This window comes from Cinclus cinclus, chromosome 9 (genome assembly GCF_963662255.1).
Source record: "Cinclus cinclus chromosome 9, bCinCin1.1, whole genome shotgun sequence".
Taxonomy (NCBI): domain Eukaryota; kingdom Metazoa; phylum Chordata; class Aves; order Passeriformes; family Cinclidae; genus Cinclus; species Cinclus cinclus.
Window position 1 is genome coordinate 8,871,870 of NC_085054.1, and position 15,842 is coordinate 8,887,711.

Here is a 15,842-nt window from a genome sequence, read left to right on the forward strand (position 1 = left end):
AAGTGCCCTCAATTCAATTTTTTTTCTCAAAATTTTTTTCTTCATCTGTTTTCATTAGATTCATGAGTTTATGTACAGCAACACTTCTTTCCCTAAGAAGATTTTGTGCTGCCAAGGTCCCTCTTGAAACTCCTATTTTTTTTCCTAAGCCTAGGTAACAAAATGTAGACGCTTCTTGCTCAGTGCAAATCATTTGCTTACTCACTATTGTTTCATCATCTTTCAAGGAAAGCACCACAGACTGAATGTGTAAGATACTCTTCCCAGGTTTTATTGCATTTATTCACTGTAATGAAATCATAAACTACGTCACCTTCCCAGACTTCTTGCTCAAAATCCAGAGGTCTTTATCTTGAATCCTTCCCATCTTTTAAATAATTGTTTCAGTAAACAAATATGTTGTTTCTTTCACATTCATATTGCACTCATCTTGAATACAATTCAGAGTCTTTCTCACTAGAAAACCCAGAAAGCTGACCTAGGCAAAATAACTTGTATGTTTTCCTAGTTAGGGTGGGAAATCGTAAATAAATAGGAGTCTTTTGATGCAATTAAATCTGTTCTCAGGATCTCTAATTACAATTCCTGCTTTCTCATTTATGGGAGAGTTCAAAACACAAGAGTATCTTCCTGCTCCAGCCTCTTTAAGCCAGCACCCAGTACAAAGGCCACTGCCTTTCCTGAGCATGGTTTAGAGCTGCTGTGTGCTTTGGTTTTATGTTGTTCCTGAACTCTTGCCTTTTTTTCTTTGAACAGTCTCCTGTATACTGCCAGGGTCCCTGAGCAGAATGTTCTCTGCCCACAGTGCTTAAACTGCTGAGCAACCTTGTATGTACCTCTGGTTTGTGGAAAAAAAAACATTTGCTTAGTAGCTTCTTGTAGACTATTTACTGAAAGATGGTGGTTGGGCTTTGCAATTCCAACCCAACCTACAAATGCTATATGAAGGACCACCTCTGTAGCATGCAGGAGATCACCTCTATTGTGTTCTTAATAAGACCTACATATTCAAAATATGAAACATTTCTTGTTGTTCTTACAGTGAAACTATCTGTATTAAAATTTTATTCCAAATGGTGTTACCAAGTATATGTAAGACTGCTAATGGCAGATCTTGGTGAAATTTCACTGGCCCTGCAATGTTTGAAAACAAAGAATAAGGTCTGAACAATGCTGTGTCTATTTTAGAAAGCCTAAATAAGATTGAATTTTGTTGTGAAATCGTGAATAAGGCTAATTTGAAACTGCATCGTAGATTTTATATCAAGCTGTGAAATATCTTAACATAGATGTTAGATGAGGCTTGTGATTCCAAGTTAAGCCAGAGTGATTGGGATGTCTGGGAGAATGTATAAATTTCATCATAGACTTGAGTAATAAACCCGTGAAGCTGTTTTTTTTTTTTTAATTAGTTAACTATTTAGACTTCTAAATAACTTCTACACAATTTGGTGCCAGGTGCCAACAAAAGTTGCCAGGTAATTGGTAACTACCAGTACTATTCTGTGCTCCTCTAATAATTTTGTGTGAGCTTTATATATGTAAGGAACTGCAGTCGAAATTAAAAGAGTCATCCAAATCCTGTCTGATAAATAGGTTGAAGCCAGTGCTTTTTTTTTTTTTTTTTTTTTGACTGAGAACTGAATGTATGGAATATTGCCCGCAAAAGTGCGGTTGTTACTGCCTAGGGCTATCGATGACGAGCATGATTTTCCCAGTCTTGGGGAGCTGCAGTGACTTCCAGCCCGGGGAGCGCTCGAGAGAGCCCAGCGGGCTCAGCCCCGGTCCTGCGCGGACATGTCAGGGTGCCCAGGGGCGCGGCCTCGGCTGGGGATCCTCCTGTGCTCCGATACCTACCTGCTCGGGAGAGGCTATAAACAACTATAGACTATTGAGAGAAAGAGAGGGGAGAAAGAATGTTTGGCACTGTTGTTACTTCCAGTTCTCCGAGTCTCGGTCGTGGCAGCCGTCGCTACTCTTCCCTCCCGGGAACCGCGGTGAAGCCGGGGTTGGCGCTCCCCGCTCCGCGGTGGCTGCCCGGGCTTTGAAAGCAGCGGGCAGCATCACGGCAGCTCGGAGCTCGCGCCTCTCCAGCGTCCCTCGCCCCACCATCTCCGGCTCCCCCGGCGGAGGGACCGGTGAGCGCCCCGCGCCCGCTCGCTTCGCCGACATGGTATCACCCGCAACCCGTATCCCGCTATGGCGTGGTATATCCCGGCGCGGGAGGCGCTTCCCTCGGGCCGGTCGCGCCCGCCGCCCCCGGCCCCTCTCTTCCGTGGCGCTGGGAGTGAGGAGCAGGGGCGCGCCCGCCGCTCCCTCTCTTTGTGTGCGAGTGAGCGAGGGAGCGCGCGCGGGCGGGCCCGAGACACAGCGCGGAGGAGGGCGCGGAGCAGCGTGAGGCCGGGGAGCGGCGCGGGCGGGCGGCGGTTCTGGGCGCGCCACGGGGGCGGGAGGAAGGTGGAGTGAGGAGAACGGGGCGGCGGCGGCGGTGGCGGCGGGGTGGGAGGGAGGGAGGAAAGGCGGGCGGCTGTGGCGGCGGATAATGATGGCGTGGTGCGTGCGGCCGCTGGGCGGCCGGGAACACTGAGGGGAAGGAGGCGGCAGGACCCCCGCCCCCAGGTAGGCTGGCTCGGAAAGTTTGGGGCGAGGTACCGGGGCGGCTCCGCTGCGCGCCCCTCAGGCCCCCCCCCGGCGCAGAAGCGCCGCCAAGGGGAAGCCTCAACTCGGGGCCGAAACTTGTTTCCCCCGTTCCGGGCGGGGCGGGCAGCCGGGGCCCCTCCGTCGCGCCCCGCCGCGGTGCGTGCGCGGGGTCCGGCCCGGGCCCGGCCTCCCCCGGGCGGCAGGAAGGGCCGGCGCTGCACCCCGGCCGCCGCCGCCCGACCCGGCCTGGTACAGCCCGGGACGGCCCTGATCGGAGGGGCGGCAGCCGGAGGTGGCGGGGGGGCCGCCCGCCGCCGCATCCCCCGCCAGAGCCGGCGGGTCGGTGCCCGGGGAGCAGCTGGGTCCGCGCGTCCCGGCCGACACAATGGGCTTTATCCCGCAGGGAGGTCTTGGGCTGCGACTGCCACCCCGAGTTTCGGATTCGTGTCACACGCCGGCGAGGCCCCGAGTTAATGGAAACTCTCTGTCTCTGCAGATGGCTTTCCGGATACCGCGATCCGCGCTGGGGATAACACCCGATGTGGCCATTCACGCGCTTTGATTTATTTCTCTCCACGCAGAGTCCCCTGTGTTCCATTTCAATGCGAGCGGGGAGGCTGACTGAGTGAAAGGCTGCTTTGGGGATCTGTGGGATCTACACTGCCTGGTGTTGGAGGGTGGAAGCTTTGTGCTAGGGAGTCGTTTTTCCCATTCTTCCTAAGGAGTGGAGGGAGCTTTCTCTTCCAACAATGATGAAAACCGAAGGCAAGGGGGAAAGGACTTTAAGAAGTGCTTCTCCACACCGAAATGCTTACAAATCTGATTTCCATGCTATCAAATGTTCTTTTGATGGTGTAAACAATCCTGATAACACTTCCAACAAAACAGGCTTGCATCAGAAGCTGAGCAGCTCTTCCAATGGAGGGGGAAGTGACCCACACAGTCGAGGCAGAGCGGCCACTTACGGCAACAGAGTACACAAGATCAAAAGTATGTTTCTGCAAATGGGAAGCTCTTCCTCCACAACGTCTTGTGAAAGCAGTCCACCTGCTGAGACCAAATTAATCAGCCGGGCCACAGCAGTGGAGTATGGATCTTCTCCAGGTAGTCCATCGTTTCTCATTGTCCAAAAAAATAATCTTCTTAATACAACTAGCAGCCCCAGCGGCAGTCCTGTGGATTCATTGTCCGTGTCTTCTGCTGCTGACAAAGTCATCCGTAGCAGTGATGAGGCAGACTTGGATAAAGTTGCCCTGGCAGAAAAATTTTCAGAGACCAGGAAGCTCTTCGAGAGAAATATAAAACAACGGAGCTCCGTGGACAGATATTCCCCCAGCAAATGTGAAAGAAATGAAGATAAGAGGAGACGTGGTTCAGCTTCTGATTGCAGCAATGTGGTTGACCATTTCAGTTTTAATTCAGAATCAAGTCTTCCAGTTGCACTGGAGAAAGTTGAAAATCAAAGTAATGAGGAGTTGAAGCTGCAGCATGCTAATAGCGGTTCCAAATTTTCCTTCCTGAATGCAGGGCCCATTTCTAGGAGGCTGGAAAGCTTTCTAGGTGACAGTGATACTGAAGAATCCAAAGAAACTTCCAAAAATGATAGTTCTCCAAATCAGGACCCTTTGAGAGGCCAGCAGACTGTGAATTCTCCTGCTATTGCTGAAGGACGTGTGGAGAAAGGTGCATTGCCCAAACTGCCTGAGATCTACAGAGATGAGCCAGGCAAGGCACTTGGAAAAGATGGAAGAGAGCAACTGGTACCTGAGAGAAACCCATGGAATACGGGCAGTGTTCCTGCTCAGGAGGCTCAGCAGACAGCAGACAGTGTTTGCTCCTGGGTTTCTCCCACAGAGGAGACGTGCACAGAGCTGGTTGCACAAGATGAAACCTCGGGGCATGAAAATAAAGGTTTGGAGGAAGATGATGTTGATCAAGAGAATCAGAAGCTCGTATGTCACGTAAAGGAAGGGAGGAGAAGCAACTATGGCTTGGAAGTGGTAGAAGAGTGTACAGATGGCAGCAAGACCAGTTGGGAAGAAGAAAGAGATGGGATGTCTGTGAGAGATGGTGCAGTTACACAAGTACAGGATGTTCTAGAGCAGGAAGAGGATACTGAAGAAGAGGAGCAAGCATTGGAAAAGCAAAGTGAGGATTTGACTGATTTTGGAATAGAGAATGCAGCTTTTGATGATGACAGGGACACAGAGCCAGAAAACCAAGAGCCTGAAGGCAAAGAAATTTTGGAGGGAGAGGAAGACTATATGTATGACAGTGAATATGAGGAGTTTCCTGGACTTTCTGAAGAGGAAGATCCAGCGCCAGACCGGAAAGTCAAGTTCTCAACAGCTCCTATCAAAGTAAGTACGTTTGAGGTTTTTTTTATTGTTTTGCAGTCAGAAATACTGAGGAAATAAATTTTGGGGGTTTTGTGGGTTTTTTTTGTTTGGGTTTTTTTTTTTTTTTTTTTTTGAGTTTTTTTTTGAAGTTCTAAAAAACTTCCGAGACGTGTAAGTTTGCAGCTTTTATTCAACACTAAGTTTGAGAGAAGTTACCACTTCAGAAAATTTATTAGTTAGTCACAAGTGATTCCTTAATTACAGCTGCTTCATAAGATAGTGTAGTGAAGCTACACTAATGAGATTTCACTTCCTGGACTTTTTCTGGAGTAGATAGGTACAAACACCTGGCCTTTAATACTTGCCTTCATTTATTTAAAATTGAGGCATTGCATTAGGAATTATTATTCTCAGTTTTCCTTTTGGCACAAAAGTTTAAATAAAAGCCCCAAACAAAACAAAATCCCCCCCCAGAAAACTTTCATATTCAACTTCAGACTTGTTTATGGAATTAACTAGAAGAAAATATCAAATGACTGGGTTTTGTATTTTAAGATTCTAGAATTCTCTCCAATAGTAACCATTTATATGTTGTTTGGTTCTAATACTGATTGGTGAATAAGCCCTAAGAGTGTTAACATGATTATTTCAGAGTCACGAAGTTGCAGAAGTGAGAGTTAGAGGGCAGATGGGATAATGAGGAGCAGTGTAAGTTATAACTTTAACAAATTAAAAAGATTTATATGTCTGATCTTTCCTCACTTATTCATACCCACAAAGTAAGTTGTTCCACAACTCAAACTATGTTTACTCATAGTCTCTTGCAGACTTGAATTATTCTAGTCTTTCTTAAACTTTGGAAGGAGAGCTGGGAGACATGGATGAGGATGGAATGGGAGACTGTACAGACTTTCCTCAGCACACCTATCTCTTCTACTATCACATGAATGAAAGATATCATCTTTAATAAACAGCTTTTGCACTTCGTTTGTAGAGAGTCAGGACTCACTTTTACTGTTCAGAGGGATGCAAAAATTCTGTTGACTCTTGAACTTCCCTCAGCAGAGAGCTGTAATTTCCCAGTTTGCCAACACACACCAGTGCTGTACCCCAGAAGATGTTTTGATTGTGGCCAAAAAAAAAATTGGCAAAATGTGAGTTTTGTTGCATGTGGGTTTGTTTATAGTCTCTCCATAGACAGGCTGACTTTATATGGCTTTCTTCTAGTTGACGTTGCTGTAGTGGTGACCTGGAGCAGTGAAGGGGAGAGTGCTGCTATTGAAAACTGCATAATGAGTCTGGTGAGGGCTGGGAGAGAGCCAGAGGGGCATCAGTCCATTTCTACATGCATTTGTGCACTCAGTATCTGAGCAAAGTGCCGTGTAGAGTCTACTGTAAATGTGTTAAGTGACTTCCTGCTGTAGGCAGGGTTGTAGTGATCATTGCTGATATCCTACTGAAGCTGTTAACAGACTTTCACCTTCTCTGCTGTGTCTGTGCCAGGCATAGCTGAAAGCCCTAGTAGAAGTCTCAATACCAACTGCGATGGAAGCTCTTGTGTAGACAAAACTCAGGTTTTGGTAGCAAACACTGCTCAGTTACAGCTGCTTCTCCGAAAGCCACAGGAAGCAACCAGTCTCAGATTATCATTTACACAACTGAGAGATGCACGGTTAGAAGCAACTGTTACCAGTTTCTATGAAAAATAACCTAATCCTTGCCATAATGCCCCCCTTGAATTGGCAGAATAAACTGTACTCCCTAGCAGTAGGGTTCTTGAGATACTTTTTAAGGCCCTTAAATTGAAGCTTGTGATACTAGCTGTCCTTTATCCCTTTTCAGTGAAATTGACTGTATCTTTCCTAAATTGGGTATAGGGATCTCTTTCTACATGTTATTTTCAATAGGTTTTCCCTCTTTGTTCCTTTTGCCTAAGCAATGATTTCTGTTCCCATGTCTGCCTTTTTGCTTTGTGTTTTCTATGATACTTACTGGGAGTAAGTCCAGGTTATATGTTTTTTTTGGGATTTGTACTCTGTAAAATAAAGAATTCCAACTTTTTTATGCCTACCCAGAACTTTATTTAGTTGTGTATTTTTAATATCTCAATACCCTTTTAGAAAATCCCAGTTTTACCTTGCAGAAGGAAATCTGTCTGTCTTTCTTCATAGATTTTGGTGCATCTTAAATTGGAATAGAAGAAAATATCAGTGGTAGCTAAAAGATTATTCCTGATCCCCACCACACCTTAAAGCAGTGCCATAGTGGGAAATAGGTCCTAGTATCTTCTTTTTCAACTTTATTTAGACTAATAAGTTGACTAAAATGTAAGTACCATTTTCAGACACATTTTCATAGCCATTAGAGAAGGTCTACTAAAGAAGTCATTAGGGAAAGGTGATTCTTCTCCTCACAGATACTCCTGAGTGAGGCCAGGCTGCCCTTGCATTCTTGCTGTTTTTGTTCTGCACCTGTCTAGTGATTACAAAGAAACCATCTGTGTCTCTTGCAGTTGCTGTTTGGCAGGTATCTGGTGCAGTTGAAGAATTCAAAATGTTCAGAGTGTATTGGACAAGAAAAAGCATATTCTTAGATCTTCAGCATTCTGCAGTGATGGAGCTTTGTGTTTGAAATACACAAAAGGGAGGTTGGATATGTCTGTAGGTAATGGACAGAACTTAAAGGCACCTTAAAAATAGCATTTATAACTGCTGAAACAAAGAGAACCTGATTATTATTTCTGTTTCAAGGCTTCTAGTCAGTTGTAATATTGGCAAGGTCTTTTACTCAAAGAAGGAGACTGTGGAGCTGCCAGGGGGTGTATAAGGTAGCTAACACTGTTAGCACCGTGTCTGACCTGGGATGGAGGTCCATAATTGTTGACATCTGTAGCAGGGCTTGAGAACATAATTTGACCTGATAATTTCAGGAAAGATGGAACCTAATTACACAAATACTCTGTCATTTTGTATTGCCCTGTGCCTATGAAAGCAAGCACAGATGAGACTTCTAAAAGAAATGTTTAGTTCTGTGAAAGCTGTTGATAAACGACATATGGGATTTTTTTACTTGACTTGGGTGACTAGACTCTCTAAGTCCTGCCGCTGTTTGATCTTTCCAGGCCCTGGGAAACATTTTATCTGGGTTCCTGTTTCTCCTGGAGTAGTCTAGAGAGTGATACAGTACAGTTATTAGCAGAACTTCACAGCTTGGGTATGTGTTGCCACATATGGTGCCAGTAAGGAATGTAAAGTACATTCAGCAGTCCAAGGTATTTGCAAGGGAACTGAGTCTGCCTTTGTCTTAAAGTTTTCTGAGTAAACTGTGTAAACAATCAGCATTAACACAATTGAAATAACATCAGGTAATTCTTTTGTCATCCTTTTATATTTCAATTTGCCTTTGTAATGTAGATATTAACTTGCTTTCTGTTATGAGATTACCTTGAAAGGCTTTAATTAACATAAATGTAATGACTGTGTGCTGTTTGATGTTTCTAATTTTGAAACTTTCTGTTGGTAAAACAAATGCTTGTTTTCAAATTGATTTTTTGAGATGTTGTCACCTCTGACTGTGGCAAACTTTGTCCCCAAAGCCTTTAATAGCACAGTGACTAACTTCTGCAATGATTTATGGTTCTTAGAAATTCTGTAGCTCAGGTAAGCTGAAAAGATAATACAGCTGCTACTGCTGTTTGCTTCTGTTTACTTACCAGCGTTATCTAGTTTGTTGCATGGGAGTATCAGTCCCCAGCTTTTTGTGAATAATAATATATTTGAGATGGTTTAGTCAAGAAAACAGTTTTTAAAAGTAAACAGAACAAACCTCAAACCTTCATAAAGGCATTATTTTATATTTGTCACAGCTGAGCCTAGATTTATTTCATAAGGAAACTGAAAGCAGTTTTATAGTTTGTGTGTTGTCCTAACCAGTCAAGTTTCAGCTGCTTCTCAGAGAATATGGGAATCCTTCATAATATTGCCATTTGTCTTGCACATCACAGTAAAGCTGCTTTATGTATAGCTAGGTACAAATGGTGGTGTTGTTCAGCCTGTCCTATTCTTCAACGTTTTTGGTACAAAACTGCTTACTGTGGAAGTTAATGAAGAACTAAATGAAGATAACCCTTGAATTAAATTACCTGTATGACAGGATACCTGCAGATGCTTTTATGAGATGCACAAATTTTCTAGATCAATGGGGAAACTCAGGAATACTGTTTTAACACAATGTTGTAGCATAGTGCTTCAGCTTTGTACAGCCTCTGATTTTTGAACCGTTCACTTGTGTGCTTACGGTGTTGTACACAGAAAGGGATTCAAATGCCTGAACTGGTTGAAGATACCCAAACCCTTTGGTAATTAAAGAATTGATGGCTGATCAGTTGTTCGTCAGCCATTGCTCGAGCACTTTGGACAGGTACTTCTGTGGCATCAAGAAACAAGTATGTGATGTGGGTGAGGGGTGGTGAGGGAAAATAGAGATTTAATTTGAGAGTAGATTTAAACAGAATTGACATATGTGGGAATTCATCTTTTTTTTCTTGACACAGATAATGTGTTTTTCCATTTTACTTTGGGATCTTTTCCAATGACAATTTACTCATTTAAAGTTATAGATTTTAGTTGTTTTGAAGCTCTGATTATCAACATTAGTAACTTAACATCAAAACAACTTTATACTTTCATTTCAATCTTTCCATGGTGTTTTTCAGTGACTTTTCACAAAAAATAATCCTGTTTTGTTCTGTCTGCATCTGAGAGTATGGCATTCCTGCAGTTTAACAGTGTGGGATGTTAAAAACATGGATAATAAGTGGAGGAAGAAGGTATATATTTTCACACATGGGAAATCTTCTGTTGTTTTGGGCTTTTTTGAGAAAAAATAATCTTATATGCTTATTGAAAGTTCAGTTTTCGTATAAGTAAAAAATGTTTCTTAAATCAAATTTTTATTAAGCTTAAATGCATTTAATTCTGTGCGTAGGTTTACCTGTGTTAGAGTTCTGTGTCAGTTATTTCTGATGCCTTTATGATCCTTGTTTTTTGATTCTGTTATGGTTGTTTAGTTCTCTGGAAAGAAGCTCTTTCAACTCAAGCTGTCTTTGATTTTTTTCTTTTTTTTTTTTTTTTTTTACTTTTTTTATCATACATCTTCTGGTTAGATTTTAGGAAATGTTTGAAATGTAAGTTTTACAATTGTAGATTGATTTGGCATTTTGTCTTTGGATGAGAGTCCATTGCCAGGGCATGGGGCTATAGAGCAGAAATCTAAACTGGAATAGAAAAAGTAAAGAATCTCTTTTTGTGTCTCTGCTCGCTGCTGGAGCAGCTTGATTCTTTGCATTAATATCTCAGTGTATTTCTAACTGAATTATTCTGTAGATGCAGTTAGATAACACACCAGCTGACCAGTTTAATGTATTTGGTTATGCTATAAAACTATAGAAAAATAAGACAATGTCAAGGTTATGGAAATCAGATGAGTTATCATCACTCTCTTTTCAGTCCCTCCAGCTTTTAACTTCCTAGCAATTTCACCTGGATTTGATAGGAAGGAGAGGGGGTCTAAAAGGTATTTTTTAAAGTACTGCTTGGTAGAAAATTAGCACTTGTATCAGAGTTGCATATTCATGGCCTCACTGATGACAGGGCTGCAGCTTTAGTTTAAGTTAGTTGTTCTTTTTTTGGCTTAATGTTAGCTGATCACTACGTATGCCCAGCCTGTGCTGTCTTTTACTGTTTTACCCTGTCAGAATATCTGTGGGGAACAGGAGGTGGATATGAGAAACTTGAGGGTTTCATAGGAGATGGTTAGAAGAAACACTGAGGAGGTGGTGGAGGACAACAAAGGTAGGCAGATTTATAGGAGCCAAGTTCAGTAGCTCAAGAGTTCAAGTGATGGAAAATTCAGTGTCTTTTGGGTGATGATTACTGTCCTTGGCATGAGAGAATACATAACCTAGCCAGGTAAAGAATGAAGCAGCAGTAACTGAAACTTTTTTTGTGGCTTACCTTTGGAGAGATGGAAAAATAAATGATCCTTTTCCATATAATTCTAACAAAAAGGTAGGTGAGCACTGAGAAGGACATCAGTAAAAAGATGCTTGCCTGCATTATCTGAGTACGTATTTTGTAATCTTGAGATCATGAGGATCATGCAGAGTTTTTTACAGGGCTCTTACATTTTTATTTAGTAGGAAAATATTATGGATTATGGCACATTCTTTATTTTCCAGACATTTTTCTTTCATCAACTTTTGATGTGACTTGGCATAGTGAATTGATCCTTCTTTTTAGGCCTGGGGTATTGATCATTGCTAATGACAGTATTCATACAGATAAGTGAATTGAGTTGATCTGGTCCCCCTCATGGTAGGGTTATGTTGTTTGTTCTTAAGGTCTTTAGAAAACAGGTGTACTATTTTTGTGTTTGTGTTCACTGGTTTGTTTGGTGGGGTTTTGTTTGTTTGTTTTGTTTTGTTTTGTTGTTTGTTTGTTTGCTTTTGTTTTAAATTCCCCGTAGCAATTTGCTTGCTGTTTAGATTTGGTCAGGCCAAGATTTTTGTTGTAGTGAATACTAAATAAATACATGTGTATCTATGTGGATTACCAGGCATAAACTGTTGGTACCAAGATACCTGTGAAGTTTGCAGAGGTTTATAATTGAATAATTCTCTTTGTATACATTTTAGCTTTCAGAAGCTAAGGGGGGATTTTTGGGGGTTTTTTTGGTGCTCCCTTTTATGTGGTACTTGGAGTAGTTTTTCCTCTTCTGGTCATATGGTACTTATTTTGGAGCCTTTCAGTCTCTTTGTCAGTCAGAGAGCATTGCCACCTCAACTCGAGTTACATGGAACAATACAGCCAGAGGAATACAGAAGGCAGAGCTCTTCTTCTGCAGATGGAGATTGTGGACTGTGTCTGAACTTCTTCTCTGAATACCTGAAATGAAATAAAATCAGTGTCGTGAATCTGAATGGATGATTATCTTCAATATTTCTTCCACTGGGATTTCAAAATCGAACACCTGAAAGTGAATGTTTCTCCTTGAGTAGTTAGCATAACCTAAGTGAAATAAACACTGTATTTTTTGTCTTATTCTATAGCAAGCTGCAGTGTTTTAGCTTCTGCAGTGAAAAACAAAACTAAAGAATAAATTTTACTGGTTTTATTGAGAATTAAGTAGAGAATGAGACTGGTGAAAAACCTGTTTTATTTACGATGACATCGCCTATCTGAAATTGTCTGTATTGTAGATCTGAAACAAGATTGCACCTTTGTCTTTATGAAAACTGACTGGGTTAGGGTTATTGATTAAGTCATACTGAGCTGCAAGACCAAGGACGTAAGTGTGCACAGCCTGCCTGTCCAACTGTTTAGCAATAGAAATTTTTACCTTGAGTGTAATTGTTTATAATATCAACCTTTAACAGTTGCCAGCCGTTCTGAAAACTTTTTGAAGGAGAGTAAAGGTGTGGGTGTTGAAAAAATCAAATAAGGTATTTTTGTTTGCTGCTTCTATGATTATATAGCATGAATTGAGTTAGATTGTATATTTTAAGTAAAAGTTGCCTATATCCAAACTAGTGCTGACAAAAATCTAACCACGTAGCTTTTGGAAGCAGAGGGAAGAACAGGATAGCAGTAATGAGATGTTTACTTGAATGGGAGATGGTAAGAGTAAACTAAGGTGTACACTATGCTTCAGTCCTACCTCAGTGCTACTATTTCAGATGATTATTCATGGACACTTCACATTTTGCCAGGCATCACAAGGGCCTCAATTTGGAAAGCAGAAACTGTTTGCTGTTGGATAATTTTCCCTGAGCTATGACTTGCGTTTGAATGTTTGGCTTTATGGCGTGTCAGTAAACAGGCACGTTCCAAGTGAGCACCGTTCCAGAATGGGGTGAGCCAGGGGGTGTGGTGCTGGCTGGCTGTGCTCCAGGCAGGGCAGCAGTAACACTCCAGGGCCTCTCTCAGGTATTCAGTGTTGCTTTAACTGCCTGGGCAGGTGCTGTGAGGTTTTCCAGCAAATACACAGGATTACGTGAGAACTTTAAAGTGATGTTGATGTTGCTTCCATTCTAATTAGTTGGAAGCCTTTCCAGGCAGTTCCTGATTTCCAAATCTTACTTTAATTACTTTTGTAATGTTCTGCTTTTCACTAGGCACAAACAAATCTGTATACTAGAAATGAATGTTGGACTGGAGGTCTATGGACCATGTTTTGTTACTCTGCAGCACTTCCATGCAAGCACATGGTAAATCAGTGTTTGCCCTCTAACTAATTAATGTTCTTCTAAAACTAATCTCATACTTAAGTAGACATTCTTCTGTGCTGTGAAGAGTTTGAAGTATGTGAAGGTCATGGTCGTTTTTCTGTGATAGTGTTATCAATTTTCTGTGTTAGCACTAAGATGATATAAGAAATTTTTAGTTCTGTAATAGTTACAGCAACTGAACTGTAGGATCTTTCAGGTAGGCTGTTGGTGTTTTTTGAGTGCTGGTCTGAATGATGTCTAGCTTAGCATCTTCACAGAAGATGCAAAACCAAGTTTTGCATTTAAAAAGTGATTAATTTTTCTGATGTGTAGAATGCAGCTAGTTTTTTCTCCAGATAAATATATTTATGCTATTCAGGCATTAAGTATATTTGAAAATTTACCATTATGTGTCTTAACAATTTAATTCAAATGATTCTTAAAAATTCAGCCCTCTATCAGGACTTTCTTTGATTTAAATTAATTGCATCCATTCTGAAGGAAAAAGGTTTAAAGTCTCTTCAGGCAGCATTTTGCCATTTATTAGCTTGACAGGATCCAAAAGTTATTAATGTTAGGGTAGCCTCCTGAATATATAACAAGCCATGGTGAGAGGCTTGTGAAATTCACATGGTTTCCACAGTAAAATTAATCTGTTTCCCCTGTGTTGAACCAATAACTTGTATTTGCTAATGTATGTCTTTTAAAAATACCAGTTGCAGTACTAATAATTTTACGATCTTTAGCTAGCAGTGGCTTCTGAATAGTAAGATTAGAATTTCTTTTGTCTCTAATGCATTTGATTCAGTGACTAAACCCTGCCAGACACAGTGCAGGGATGAACATGTTTAGCTTTCTCATCAGTCTTCTAAACTGAATTTATTTATTATCCACATTTTAACTGTGTTTAAATGTTGCTTTTGCTACTTGGCAAGAACAACGTGCTGACCAGTTCTGTATTTTCTGTATTAATATCAGCATTTTTTTCTGTCACATAAAAGATGAACACAATATTATGATTCCACATGTACAGTAAAAATTTCTGTCTTCTACCCTTGACTCTTTAGTCATAGTTTTTGTAGTGTGCTTTTGCTTTTCTTTCTGTTATTGTAGTGTTTGGCTTTTGCTTGTAAGTTTTGCTTTTCCTCTGTTCTTTGTACATTGATGTTTTTCCTCAAAATTATTTTTCTGAAATTTGGAGAGGGGTGTGTTGTTCTTGCTGTTTTGAAATGGGGCTATCTTCTTTTAATTATGAGACTAAGGTTTTTAGAATATTACCCAAATGTTCTCATACAGTTGTCAACTGTCACTTTAAGACAAAAGTATGAATTCTGACTCTTAGTGAATTACTCAGAATTGGTTTCAAATAGGTTTTTCTTAGAAAACTAACATGCGTAAATATTAATAGTCTTCATTTGCATAGATATGTTTATGATATTATTTTATTAATAGCAATTATAAACATCACTGGAATTTAAGGGACCACTAGTTTTAAATTCTATCATCCACTCCCAGCAGATGAACAATTCCCATGATCAGTTTTGTATAAAAATGAGCAAATTCCATGAGACTCTCAAGTACAATTCTGTTACTTTTAAGGTGGAAAAATAATAAATAATTTTTAGAAGTTCCAGAGATATTTTTATGCTGGTGGCCCAGGACTTGCAGGCATACATGATGCTGCTGTTACGGTGCAAGTTTTCCCCAGATTTCTAGCACTTTATAAATTGTTGTGTGAGGAGCTGGTCATCCCCGTGGTGATGTCATTCTGTGGTCCATAGTAACTGCTTGCATCATCTTCTGCTCTGTTAGACCACTGAGTTGTAAAGAACTAAGAAAATACAGTTGTCACTGTCTGCAAAATGATCTACTGCCATTCTTCACATTTTGCTCTTTCAACAATTTCATAGTTAAAATCTCTTTTTAACATTTTAGTAATACTGTCAATACTAGATTATATGAATTTATACATTTTTTTTTCATGCCCTGGTATTTGATTTCTCCTCAAACACTCAAATATTCTCACTAACAAGTTGTCATTTGTCCACTCATGAACTTCCTTTTTATTATTAGTTTAAAATTCATCTTATTATATTTTGACTATGTTTTTGGAGATGCTGCTTTTTCTATTGGGATGAAAAGTAAACAAACTATTCTGGTCTTGTTCCAAAGGGTGAATAATGCTTCATTAAATGCTTCTACTGCATATCCTGTTTAATGATTTGGGGGCTGAAGGGGGTGATTAATTTACAGAACTTGGCCACCTTTTTCTGACAGTGATAGAGTAAGACCATTTAGATGGTTTTCTTTGTCTGTTTTGCAGATTTTTTCTGTAAAGTTCATGGAAAACGTACTGTAAGTGTGACCCTTGTTGTCTTTCTGTGTCAAGTTGTTGCCTACTGGTATCTGTTTGACAGTCACAAGGAGTTTGTTTCTTAACCTTTATGCCTGACTTAAGAAGCAGAGCTTCTAAGGAAGGTTCTTTTATTGTGGAAGACATAAGACTTCTGAGAGTGGATTTCTTCTTTCCCTTTCGGCCCTTTCCTTCCCTTTCAGCCAAGTGGATCTAATCTTGCTTGCTTACTGGACTGACTATA

The 15,842-nt window shown here is 40.9% G+C and overlaps 1 protein-coding gene across 1 annotated transcript in view; it reads left to right on the plus strand.

Annotated features, from left to right (window-relative positions):
- The first annotated feature begins 3,389 nt into the window (after positions 1 to 3,389).
- LOC134047249 (neurabin-1-like) overlaps positions 3,390 to 15,842 on the plus strand; it is a 39,012-nt gene continuing 26,559 nt past the window's right edge. Inside the window, exon 1 of the mRNA XM_062498276.1 lies at positions 3,390 to 5,000. Within this exon, the coding sequence (XP_062354260.1) occupies positions 3,390 to 5,000 (1,611 nt within the window). The remainder of the gene's footprint in view (positions 5,001 to 15,842) is intronic.